General features: G+C 36.2%; 1 protein-coding gene across 4 annotated transcripts in view; it reads left to right on the top strand.

Moving 5' to 3' along the window:
• Positions 1–12,820, top strand: part of ERP44 (endoplasmic reticulum protein 44) — a 94,380-nt gene that overhangs the window by 36,285 nt on the left and 45,275 nt on the right. For all 4 annotated transcript variants that reach the window (XM_038552933.1, XM_038552934.1, XM_038552935.1 and 1 more), the window contains exons 3-4: positions 1,814–1,853; positions 6,292–6,407. In XM_038552933.1, coding sequence (XP_038408861.1) covers positions 1,814–1,853; positions 6,292–6,407 — 156 coding nt within the window. The remainder of the gene's footprint in view (positions 1–1,813; positions 1,854–6,291; positions 6,408–12,820) is intronic.

The following is a 12,820-nucleotide window of genomic DNA, read 5'->3' as shown; positions in this document are numbered from 1 at the left end:
TTCTGTTTTTAAAAGTAGTAGAAGGAAGGTGAACACATGGTTGATAGAAAATCTTAATTTAGGAGATTTAAGAAAATGTACAACGCATAAATGATTTCTTGCTGCTGCTTTTTAAAAAGCACTCCATTTCATCCACTGGTTTGAGCGGAACAAAATGAAAAATGTTAAGAGTAAAAGGAGTTATTCATTGAGCATCATATACTGTTTTGTGTTCTTGGAACTGGTTTTAAATGCTAAAAAGTCTGTCCCACATTATGGGATCTCTTTAGAGCAATGGTTCTATATAACCTTTAGCATGCATGAGTCACCTGGAGGACTTATTAATATCTGTACTGCTAAGTCTGGTTCCAAGTTTCTAACAGAAACAGTAGACCCCAGCTGAGAATTTGCATTTCTGTAAATTTCTACCTGCTGCTCCTGCTTCTGGTCCAGAGAGTACAGTTGGTGAACCACTGCTTCAGATTGAAGAAGTAAGTGTATAAAAAGTGCTTCGAGAGTAAAAAAAGAAGAAGGGAACTGAAACTCACAAATCATTCTCCTTTCATTTTTCAAATTCTAGAATATCTCTATGCTTTATTTTTATGAGTACTTGAGTTTATGTATGAAGTTTAGGCAAAAGAAACAAAGGTATCTTTCTCTTGACTTCACATTCTCATATGTAAATGATACTTTATTTTTATAACAAAGAAGAGCTCTTTAATGGATAAGAACCAGAAAATGTGCATGTTATGCAACATTATTAGTTGTAGTTTACTTGTTGCAACTAGGAGAGACATCTGAACTTTAGAAATAGCTTAATTACACAGGTCTTTTTTGTGAAATAGAATGTTCTTGCACAGCCAGTTCTCAGTTACTCATAGGAGATAAAAAAATGGGTTATTAAGGGTTGCCTGGGTTGCTCAGTCATTTTAGCTTCTGAGTCTTGATTTCAACTTGGGATTGTGGGTCCGAGCCCTGCTTTGGGGCCTGCTTAAGATTCTTTCTCTCCTACTCCCTCTGCACCCCCATCCCCACTCATACTCATGCTCTCTCTTAAAAAAAAAAAAAAAAGATAAAATCAAGATCATTTCACTTCACTTTTAATGAAAGTAGGCTATTTAATATTTTTTTAAAATTTTTATTTATTATAGTCACACACAGAGAGAGAGAGAGAGAGAGAGAGAGGCAGAGACACAGGCAGAGGGAGAAGCAGGCTCCATGCACCAGGAGCCTGACGTGGGATTCGATCCCGGATCTCCAGGATCGTGCCCTGGGCCAAAGGCAGGCGCCAAACCGCTGCGCCACCCAGGGATCCCCTATTTAATATATTTTTTTAAAAGATTTCTTTATTTATTCATTCAGAGAGAGCGAAGAGAGAGGCAGAGACACAGGCAGAGGGAGAAGCAGGCTCATGCAGGAAGCCCGATGTGGGACTCGATCCCGGGTCTCCAGGATCACACCCGAGGCTGCAGGCGGCGCTAAACCGCTGCACCACCGGGGCTGCTCCTATTTAATATTTTTTAATGAGAATAGGCTATTTAATAGTTTACTTTCCTGATCTGGATTTGATTCCCCTTTTGTTTTATATTCATTCAATGAAGGTATAAAAATGGAGGATATAGAGAAAAGGATCAGGGATTCACACAAATTATATTACCTGTCCATGACTCTGTATATGGGTTTCTGAATGAGAGGTAACTTAATTGTTATTGTGTGTTTTTAGTGGACCTTTACATAAATGGGAAAAAGACCATGATGAAAACCATATCTTTGATTATGCCAGTTATGTGGACACAATTAACTTAGATTGTTTGGTTTTGTTTTTCAATTTCAGATAATGCTGATGTTGCTTTAGTAAATTTTTATGCTGACTGGTAAGTAAGAGTCTTATTTTTGTTTTTGTTTCTTGGGGTAGGGAGAATGAAGTTGCATCATTTAGTTTTTTTCTTTTATCTTGCTATGTGTGAATTTTTCTTTGCTAGAAAGGGGGAAGGGGAAAGCCTTTTTTTCTTATGTGAGACAATATTTCATATACAAAATTAAGGTTCAGTCACAAAGGGAGCAGCTTAATTTCATGATTATTTGTGTTTTAAGAGAAAAATGTATCTGATTCTACTATTCCACATCTTAAAAGCAGTTACAAAAACTCAAATCTAAGCCTCCCACCCCCTGCCCCGCCCCACAGGAGTATATATTGCAGTTCTGTATTTTTCCTGACTGAGGAAGTAGGGCAGTGTTTGGAGGTGAGGATGTGGGTGTGGCAAGTTTAGAAGGAAAAATAATATTGATACTTTTTAAACATATATCATCTATTACTTCTAGGAAGCCTTTACTCCTTCCCCTGTCTGAATCAGATTCTTGTCTTTTGTGTCATATAGTACCGGATACCACTTTCTTATTCTTACTACATTATTTTATCTTTTATACTTGTGCAGACCAACATTGAGAGCAGATAAAATGTCTTACTGAACATTCCTGGCATCTAAAACCACTGCGTAACATGTAGTAGATGTTAAAGAATGTGACATGGTGATAGGTAGAAGGGAACTTGAGCTGGAGAGAAGTTTTGAAACTCTCACATAATCCTTATTCCCTGATAATCTGTATCTTATTTGACCCTTTGAGGCTTATTGCCTGGTAGACCCTTTGAGGTTTATTGCCTGGTAGTTGTTACCTCCTTAGTTTAGGCCACAGTCCAATTTACCTAGATTCCTGTGACAGTCTCCTAATTAATTTTCTGTGCCTCATGTCTTATGTGTCTCATTCTGTTCTCTTTAAAGTAAGCCAGAGTGGTCTACCTAAAGTGCATACTGAATAGGGTTATATCTCCTCTTAAAACCCTTAAATGGTGTTCCATTAACTTTAGGTCTGAAGTCCCTTACCTTGGTCTAGAAAGCCCCTAGTGACTTCAGACCTAAAGTTACCATACCTCTACATCCGTATGTCTTGCCTCTCTCCACTCCCACATTATGTTCCAGTTGTACTGAAAGTCTTTCGGTTTCTGCGATATTCTCTACTCTTTCATCACTGGGCCTTTAGTCATGATACTTTCTCTGCTTGATTGGGTCACTCTTCTCTCACCCATTTATTTATATAGTTAAGTCTTAAACATCTTTCAAGTCTTAGATTAGATGCTGTTTTCTCTAATTCACCCTCCTACATCAATATTCTCACCCTATTCCAACTCTTTTTTCTATCTTCCCATGACACTACTCACTTAGCACATCATAACACTTGTATGCTGTAGTTTTGTTGTTACCTACTACAGCCTTAGCTTTATGAAAAGTTACCATATCTATCTTTTTTCAGCATTAATCTCCAGGTATTCTGCATAGTACTTGGCAGATAAGTACATATTAGATATATACTGAATGAATGATGTATAGTATAGATATTTAAGTAATATCAGTAAAATGTTGAAGATACACAGAGAAAATGCCATTTCTAAAATGTATAACCAAGGTAGCATTTTCCAAGGTACATTGGGATTGTCCACATGTAACAGTAGCCACAAAATTGGGTTTAAGATATCTAGTCCAATCCACTTTAAAAATAAAACTGAGACCCAGAGGAGTAAAGTGGCTTCCCAAGGTTACCTGACAGAGTTGTGGCAGAGTTAAAACTAGAACGCAATTCTCTTGATTGAGGGAATTTTGTGTGTTGTAAGAAAGAGAAATAGAATGTGCCACTGACCTTGTCACAAAAGCTAAATTGGATATGTGGACTAATTGTAGTTATTTGGGAAAACATTATCCAAAGAACACCTTGAGTTGTTCGTGAATTAGTACTCTTTTATTCAACTGAAAAAAATCTTAGGTAATTGACCATAAGACATAGGTTTATACTTGTGGCCGCAAAGGCTAGATTCTGAGTTGTGTCTGGAAGTTATGAATGTGGCACAGCTTAAGGGAAAATTCTCTAATAGAGCTGCCTAAAAATACTAATATGGCTTGGAGAGTGATGAACCATAGTAGGTACTTAATAATGCTTTTATGTACCAGGCTCTTTATGTACATTGTTTTTAATGCTCAGAACTACCCTGCAGGTAGGTATTATAATTTCCATTTTAGGTTGAGGAAATTGAGGCTCAGAAAGGTCATACGGCTAGTAAGTGGTGGAACTGGGATTTAAGCTCAGGTATGTCTAACTCCAAAGCTTATTTTTTTCCACCCTACTAGGTCATACTAGTAAGTACACTAGTAAATACTCCCAGTTGTCCCTGCAAAGACTGTTACCCATTTGGTTGATTTGTGAAGGGTAGATTCAAGCACTAGATTGGAGATTGGATTCAGATGATCCTTCCTTTTAATTTATTGCTTTTGTTATCTTACTTTTATAAATATAACTTTCATATGTGTGGATACATGTGTATGAAAGTATGATAATATTGTGGTTGAGCTTTTATTTCATATTTCCCATTCACCTTCTGGTATTAAAATAGATCCTGTTTTAAACATGAACCTGTACTTAAATGCTTACTGGGCAGCAAACTGGACAATCCAGAAAGAAGGTGCCTCTTATGTAATGTCTTTACCTTGCCCTTAAGCCCAGAGCCTGTCCACTAATTCTTTACTAGGCCATATCCTAATTCTTCAAGAAACCATTCCTCGGTTCCTATCCTTTGCCTCCCCTGGCCTCCAGCACCCTATTTTCAGCAAACTTTAAAAACCTACAGACTTGGGGTGCCTGGGCGACTCAGTTGGTTAAGTTGTCTGACTCTTGGTTTCGGCTCAGGTCATGATCTCTGGGTCATGAGGTTGAGCCCCATGTCAGGCTCTGCACTGGGCATGGAACCTGCTTACCTGCTTAGGATTGTCTCTCTCCCTTTCTCTCTCTCTCTCTCTCAAAAAAAAAAGGAAAAAAAGAAACTAAAACCTTGTGGACCTAGCCTTTCCTGTTTCTCCATTCTATCAGTTTAATCATTTAACAGACATATATTGAAATGCTTATTAGAATACATAGTCAAATAAGACACGGTCCCTGATGTCCACAGACCCCACCCACCTATCCCAGATGGGAGAGATTTAAGAATGATAAAAGAGGAATGAGCCACTTGAGAGCAAGAGATTGAAGATACAGATTGTGTCTCCTTGATATGTTCTAGGACATCTCCTTAGGAAGTCAGGTGAGTGGGCTAGAGGAAGTTACCTACAAAAAAAGAAATAGGGAGGAAGCATAGAGTTTATAACCTTTCATAGGCTTTATCAGACTTTTGTTGCATTATAGTTAATATGTATGACCTAATCACCTGCGGATAAAAGAGTTCACAGGCTTCATTGAAGTAAATTTCTTGGTGGAAAAGGCCTCTGGAAGCAGTAGGAGCAATTATAGTTTTGTTTTGTTTGTTAGCAAATACTCAGTACCTTTTTCATATAAGAATGACTATTCTAACCCAGCTGGCTGTGTGCTGATTCTGATTCTTCTTCTCTTTCTTATCAGGTCCCTTTAATGACCTACAGCATAGTTCTGAGGTAGTTGGCCTGCTTAAGAGACAATCAGAATTAAAAAAAAAAAAAAATTAGAAGTATCAAGTTTCAAAAAACAAAAACAAAAACAAAAACAAAACAAAAAAAAGAAGTATCAAGTTTCTAGAATACCGTAGGGCTTGTGCTCCTTTGTAAAAGTATAAACAAACAATCAGAAACGACAAAGGAAATGTGAATAGGAAGTCTTGTTTAGGAATTTAATGTTTTTGCTCCTGAACTTAATATATTTAATACATTTATAGATATGAAAGCCTATTTTAACCAGGGGTAAATTTTGACAGGGCACATTATATTATATACTATATATTCTTGTCATGCAACTTACTTAGTATGCTAACTTGCTGTGAGATTTGGCTGACCTAGTCAAGTGAATCAGACTAGTATTTGCAATAAATTTACCATCTTAAAGATTCTGTATAGTAGTCTAAAAATATGTTCATTATTTAGAGAAAGCTAATTTCTTTTATAAATGCCCAAGTCTTAGGAGTTGCAAGTCCAGGTGGATCCATCGTAGAGGGCTTATTTCAGACTTGTTTCTTGGTCTCTGTGAGAGATCCTTAGCTGTGTGCTTTATAATATTGGCCATTTTCTTAAGGTACAAAAAACCAAAATCTTTTACTTGTACAGTCTTTGAATTGGAGTAGTCTTTGAATTCAAAACTGTCTTCATCTTCAATGAATGACATCCAGTGCCATGACTACATCAACTATGCAATTGTCTCAGAAGCTCTTTATTGTACATATACAACATATCAATCGATGATAACTGAAATAAGATTTTATTGCTTCCGCTTCTCAGTTTAATTGGTATCCTTCTTTGTGTATAGGTGTCGTTTCAGCCAAATGTTGCATCCAATTTTTGAGGAAGCTTCAAATGTCATTAAGGAAGAATATCCAAATGAAAATCAAGTAGTGTTTGCCAGAGTTGATTGTGATCAGCACTGTAAGTACCTCACTAAGAAATCTGGAAGGAATTGTCCCATCCCACCTCTCCTCTGTGCACTCGTGCGCACACGGACACACACACACTCTCCTCTCTTTTTTCTTTTTTAATGCTAAAAAAAATTCCTGCTTTAGATGGAAGGTTCTAGTGACTTTTGGTTAAATGTTAATCTTTATGTACTTATAATACTTTTGCCTGCATTTTGCCTGCAAAGTAATTAATTTTTTAAATTAAAGTATAGTAGAATAAGCATACAGGTAGTAAATCATAACTATCAATGTTTTCTGCCAAAGCGAATACCAAAATCAAGACAAAATTGAAATAAAGTTTTAGGGAAAAATAGATCTGTTTTAGAGTCCTACAGAAATACCATTTGTAGTCATTGGAGATAAAACTATGTCAAATTTTTGTGTTTCTGTTCTTTAAAAATTCCACTAAAATTGGCATAGACTGTCCTTGAGGTATAGTTATCTGTAGTTGTGGATTACAGTTATTGAGATACTTAGGTTAGACTCACTTATCGTCTGGCCTCCTGGATTTTACTTGTCCCAGTGGAGGGTGGTTTTCTGTATACATGACAGATCTTGCTAATACATGACAGATTGGGCTGGTGAGCCTACAGTGGTGTTTCCTCTCTAGTGCGTCCATCACGCGTGAACTTTCCTCGCTCAGGGTATCCGACTCGCTGTGTTTTGGAGTTCCAGTTCATTGTGTGTTAGTGGTTTCACCCGTTACAGTGTCCGTTCTTCAAAGGCAGGAACTTTTTTCTTTTCATCTTTTTAATACTCCCTTTTAGTGGAGACCAAACTACTTATTAATCTTTGAGTCTCATGCATCTGACAGTTTCTGGGAGACAGAGACTGCTCATTAAAAACTTCCTGCATTGAGTGATTGGCGAGTTGGCCTGAATACAGCCCAGCTTTCTGCAAATCGCCTACCCTTTGCTCTTAGCCTGATAATTAGAATTAGTACATATGTGTACACTAGCTTTTCGTTTTAATGAGAAGAAATGGAAATGGAAATAAAGTGACTTAACCAGTGTCAGACAGCTTAATATCTAGTCAAATCAGAGTTAGAATCCAGATCTCCTGACTAGATATTAGCTTCATTTCTGTTTAGGTTAAGAAACATTTTTGGGGAGTTATTGGTACAGAAATGGCTAACAGCAAAACATTTCAGTATTCTACAAACCATAGCCCTCATTTCTGCGAGATTCATAACTAGATAGGATGAAGGGAGCAGTAAAAGGTTGTCAGTACAGGCATGGACTGCATTTTCACACTGCGCTCTGAATCTTTCCTCCCACTTTTTACTGACAGACATGGTGTTTTGTTGTAGGCTCTCATTTCAAATCTTTCAATTTTTTTGTGTATTTAATTAGATGTTACAGTACAGATAGTAGTCCCTAACTTTCACTGAATTTGGACTTTAAAATATGAAATTGTGCTCTCAAACTTACAGTCATTGGGAAGAGAAAGTAACTTGTTGAACCATAAATATCATTTATTCTGAATTTTAAACAGATTAACTTACTTTTTAGATAGATCTAACATTACTACTGTTAATCAGGCTCTCTTTTTATAGGAGTAAATAGCCATAGTTCACATGCTTTTTGATCACCAGAGAGATCTACAAAATTAATTTTTTACTAATGAAAGTTATACATGAGACACTGTATATTCTAAGTATTTTATCCCTTCTGTGTAATTCTTCACTTTTTAAAAGTGCCATTATGAAATCCTTATTAATGATTTATTCACATTTTCCACTCTCTGTAGAGATTGTAAGAGTACCCCCTGGGTCACTCCTTATGTGCCATTTGAAATGTAGAGGTTTTAAACTGAAAGGACCTTATTAATAATCCTGTGGTCTGGGGAGAAATGTGTTAGGCATGTTGTTCTTTGGTAGGATTTGTTTCTTTTTAAAAGAAGATTTATTGAGATATGATTAGCATAAACTGCACAAGTTTAAATTATAAAATTTAATGTTTGACACATGTCTGCACCTGTGAAGCCATCGCCACAATCAAGATACCAGCATATAGGTCATTCCCCAAATTGTTCTTGTTCCCTTTTGTGGTCCCTTTCTCTCCCCTTTGGTCCCAGGGGACCAAGGAACTGCTTTTTGTTAACTAGAGATTAGTTTGCATTTTCTAGGATTTTATATAAGTGGGATCCTCTGTTGTGTTAGTGTGTGTATATATATGTGTATACATACATATATACACATATATGTGTGCGTGTGTGTGTGTGTGGTGGTTTTTTTTTTTACTCAGCCTGGTTATTTTGAGATGTTGCACATATCATTCATTTTTATTACTGAGTAGCATTCCATTCTATGGCTCTGCACCACATTTAGTTTATACCCTTATTTTTTTTTTTATTTATTTTTTTTTAGTTTATACCCTTATTGACAGACGGTCGGGTTGTTTGCCGTTTGGGGCTATTACAAATAAAACTGCTATAAAACATTTAGGTACATTGTACATATATTTTCATATTTTCTGGACAAATATTTAGCTGTGAAATACCTGAGTCATAAGTTAGTGTATATTCAACTTTTCAATACATTGCCAAACTGCTTTCCAAAGTATTTGTACTCTTTTATAGTTCTACTAGCAGTATAGACACATTCCAGTTGTTCTATATTGTTGTTCCATATTCTTACCAACACTTGGTGTGGTCAGTCTATTTAATTTAACATGTCTGTTAAATTATAATTTCTTACTGGGTTTTGAGAGCCCTTTACAAATTATGAATATAAGTTCTTTTTCAAATGTATAATTTGCAAATATTTTCCCTCATTCTACTCTTGTAAGAATGCCTTTTTCTTTAATTGTAGTAAAATCCACAGAACATAAATTTTGGCATCTTTACCATTTTTAATTTTACAGTTTTGTGGCTTTAAGTATATTCACATTGCTGTACAACCAGTCTCCAGAACTTGAGCTTATAAAATTGAAACACTACACTTACTAAACAACTCCCCATGTCCCCCTCTCTCCAGTCTCTAGAAACTACCATTTTACTGTTTATTTCTATGAATTTGACTACTCTAGATACCTCACATAAGTGGAATCGAACAATATTTGTTATCTGGCTTATTTTGTTTAGTGTAATGTTAATGTTCTCAAGGTTCATTCATGTTGCAGCATGTGTGAGAATTTCCTTCCATTTTAAGGCTGAGTAATATTCCATTGTGTGTGTATACCACATTTTGTATATCCATTCATCTGTTGATGGACACTTGGGTTATTTCCACCTCTTGGCTATTTTGAATAATGGTATGAAATACCTCTTCAAGGCTTTGCTTTAGTTCTTTTGGGTATATACTCAGAAGTAGAATAGGTTAAAAAAAAGGAAGTAGAATTGCTGAATCACATGGTAACTAAATTTAAAATTTTTCGAGGAACCATCATACTATTTTCCACAGTAGCTGTCCCAATGTTGCATTCCCACCAGCAGTGGACAAGGATTCCAGTTTTCTCTGTGTCCTTGCCAACACTTGTTATTTCCTGTTTTTGTGATCATAGCTGTCCTAAAGGGAGTAAAATGCTTCTTCATCCTGGTTTTGATTTGCATTTCCCTGAGTAATAACGTTGAGCCTCTTTTCCTGTGCCTTTTGTTGGTGTTCAATTTACTAACATACAGAATAACCCCCAGTGCCCGTCACCCATTCACTCCCACCCCCCGCCCTCCTCCCCTTCTACCACCCCTAGTTCGTTTCCCAGAGTTAGCAGTCTATTTCCCAGAGTTAGCAGTCTTTCCTGTGCCTTTTGGCTTTTTGCGTATCTTTAGAGAAATAGTCTGAGGCCTTTGCCCTGTTTTTAATCAGGTGATTTTTTTTGTTGTTGTTAAGTCATAGGAGTTCTCTTTGTATTCTGGATATTAACCCTTTATCAGATATATAATATGCAGTTTTCTCCCATTCTGTAGGTTGCCTTTCACTTTGTTGATTATATCCTCTGCACAGAAATTTTAAATTTTGATGTCCAGTTTATCTGTTTTTACATTTGTTGCCTCTGCTTTTGGGGTCATAGTCAAGAAATCATTGCAGATCCAATGTTCTGGAACTCTTCTACATTTTCTTCTTAGAGCTTACAATGTAGGTTTTATGTTTACTTCTTTATCATTTTGAGTTAATTTTTGTATAGAGTGCAAGGTCAGGATCCAATTTCATTCTTTTGCATGTGCATATACAGTTTTCCTAGCACCGTCTTAGATGGGGACATCCAGTTTTCCAGGATTGGTGTTGATGACACCTTCCTTTCCCCATTAAGTGATCTTGGTACTATTTGTCAAAAAACATTTAACCACATGTTTGAGGCTTTGTTTCTGGGCTCTCTGCTCTATTCCATTGGTCTATGTATATTTCTTTATGCCAGGACCACACGTTTTTGATGACTGTACTTTTTTTTTTAATGATGGTACCTTTATAATAAGTTCTTTTTTTTTTTTTTAATTTTATTTATTTATTCATGAGAGACACACACACACAGAGAAAGAGACACAGGCAGAGGGAGAAGCAGGCTCCATTCAGGGTACCCGCTGTAGGACTTGATCCCCAGTCCCCATGATCACTCCCCGGGCTGCTGGTGGCGCTAAACCGCTGCGCCACCAGGGCTGCCCCAATAAGTTCTAATATGAGGAAATGTGAGACCTCCAATTCTGTTTGAGAGTGTCCTTTGAAGGCCTTATATTCTGAATTTGACGAAGTCCAATTTACTTATTTTAAAAATGGATTATGCTTTTGATGCTGTATCTAAGAAATCTTTGCCTCAGGATCACAAAGATTTTCTGGTATGTTTGCTTTCATAAATTTCATAGTATAAAGTTTTACATTTGGCTCTGTGACCCATTTAGAGTTAATTTTTACATGTGGTGCACAATGTAGGAGTTGGTGTTCATTTTTTTTTTGCATATAATTATCAAGCTGTTCTGATATTATTTGTTGAAAGGACTATCCTTTCTTCATTGACTTTGCATCTTTTTCAAAATCAACTGAACATACAGGTATGGATCTATTTCTCATTTGTCTATTCTGTAGTGTCGATGTATTTGTCTATGACTTCTTTGTTTTTGTTAACCCCAGTACCACACTTTCTAGATTCCTGTAGCTTTATAATAAGCCTTAAAGTCAGTAGTATAAAAATCTTCCTACTTTGATCTTTTTTTCAGAGTGGTTTTGCTATTTTAGTCGCTTTGGATTTCTGTATGACTTTTAGAATCAGCTTGTTGATTTCTAACCAAAATGAGGGGGGAAAGTTGCAAAGTATTATCTTTGCGTACAGAGTTCCCTTTTAGACCTTACTCAGTTTACCCTAATGTTGACACATTTCCATGATACATTTGTTACAGCTAAGAAACTAACACTGGTGTATATTATTCTTAGCTGAACTGTAGACTTTAAACTAAAGACTTTATTCAGATTTTATCAGTGATTCTACCCACATCCTTTTTCTGTTCCAAGATCCAGGATAGTTCATTTAGACATCAAGTCTTGACAGTTGATAGTTTTGAGGAGTAATGGTCAAGTATTTTGTAAAATATCCTCATTTTGGGTTTGTCTGTCTTGTTTTGTTTTGTATTTTTGTCTCACATCTTCGTGAAATCTATCCCTAAGTATTTATTATTTTTTGGTGCTGTTATAAGTGGCATTGAGTTTTACATTTTAATTCCTAATTGTAAGAAATACAACTGTTTTTTGTATATTGATCTTGTGTCTTGGCACCTAATTCAAATAGGTTTTATATAAATACAATAGGATTTTCCATGTAGATGATTATGTTGTATGCAAATAAAAACAGTTTTACTTTTTGTGGTCTGTATATCCTTACAGTATTCTTTTTGGCAAGTGGACCTACTGGTTGCTTTAGGATTAATTTCTCTGAGATAGAGGACCTATATAAAGCTTTCTAGCAAAGGCAGAAGATGACTTTGGGCTGAAGATAATCATCCTGCCCACATATGTATATTACCTTCTGGCACTGTGGCAGCCTACTCTGTCCTACCGTCTGATATTTTAATCTGTCTGTCTTGCTTCTGATATCCATCACCCAGACTTTCTATCCAAAGTAAGAGTGTTATCTCTTGGAAAAGTTCCTGTAAAAAGTTTCTCGTCATATTGCCAGGAAAAAAACTATGTATATAGTGTTCACTTGGATTTAGGCATGCTCTTACACGCATTATTTTAGTTATCTTCACCACAGCCCCTTGAGTCAGTGTTACTTTTCATCCAACAAAAAGTTTTATATACAGTGTACCCTTTGTCATGTGGTATGCATAGTTTCTAGATATATAGCAATGAACCAGGTAGACTCAGAAAGACAAGAGCAGTAAATACACAATTGCTCGTTGTGATAACTGCCGAAGAGAGGTGTTGATGCTGGGATAATCAGGTCTGAGTTTGTCTGG

This window comes from Canis lupus, chromosome 11, assembly GCF_011100685.1.
Source record: "Canis lupus familiaris isolate Mischka breed German Shepherd chromosome 11, alternate assembly UU_Cfam_GSD_1.0, whole genome shotgun sequence".
NCBI classification, from domain to species: domain Eukaryota; kingdom Metazoa; phylum Chordata; class Mammalia; order Carnivora; family Canidae; genus Canis; species Canis lupus.
Note: the sequence above shows the minus strand (reverse complement) of the source record. Positions and strands in the feature narration are given on the sequence as shown.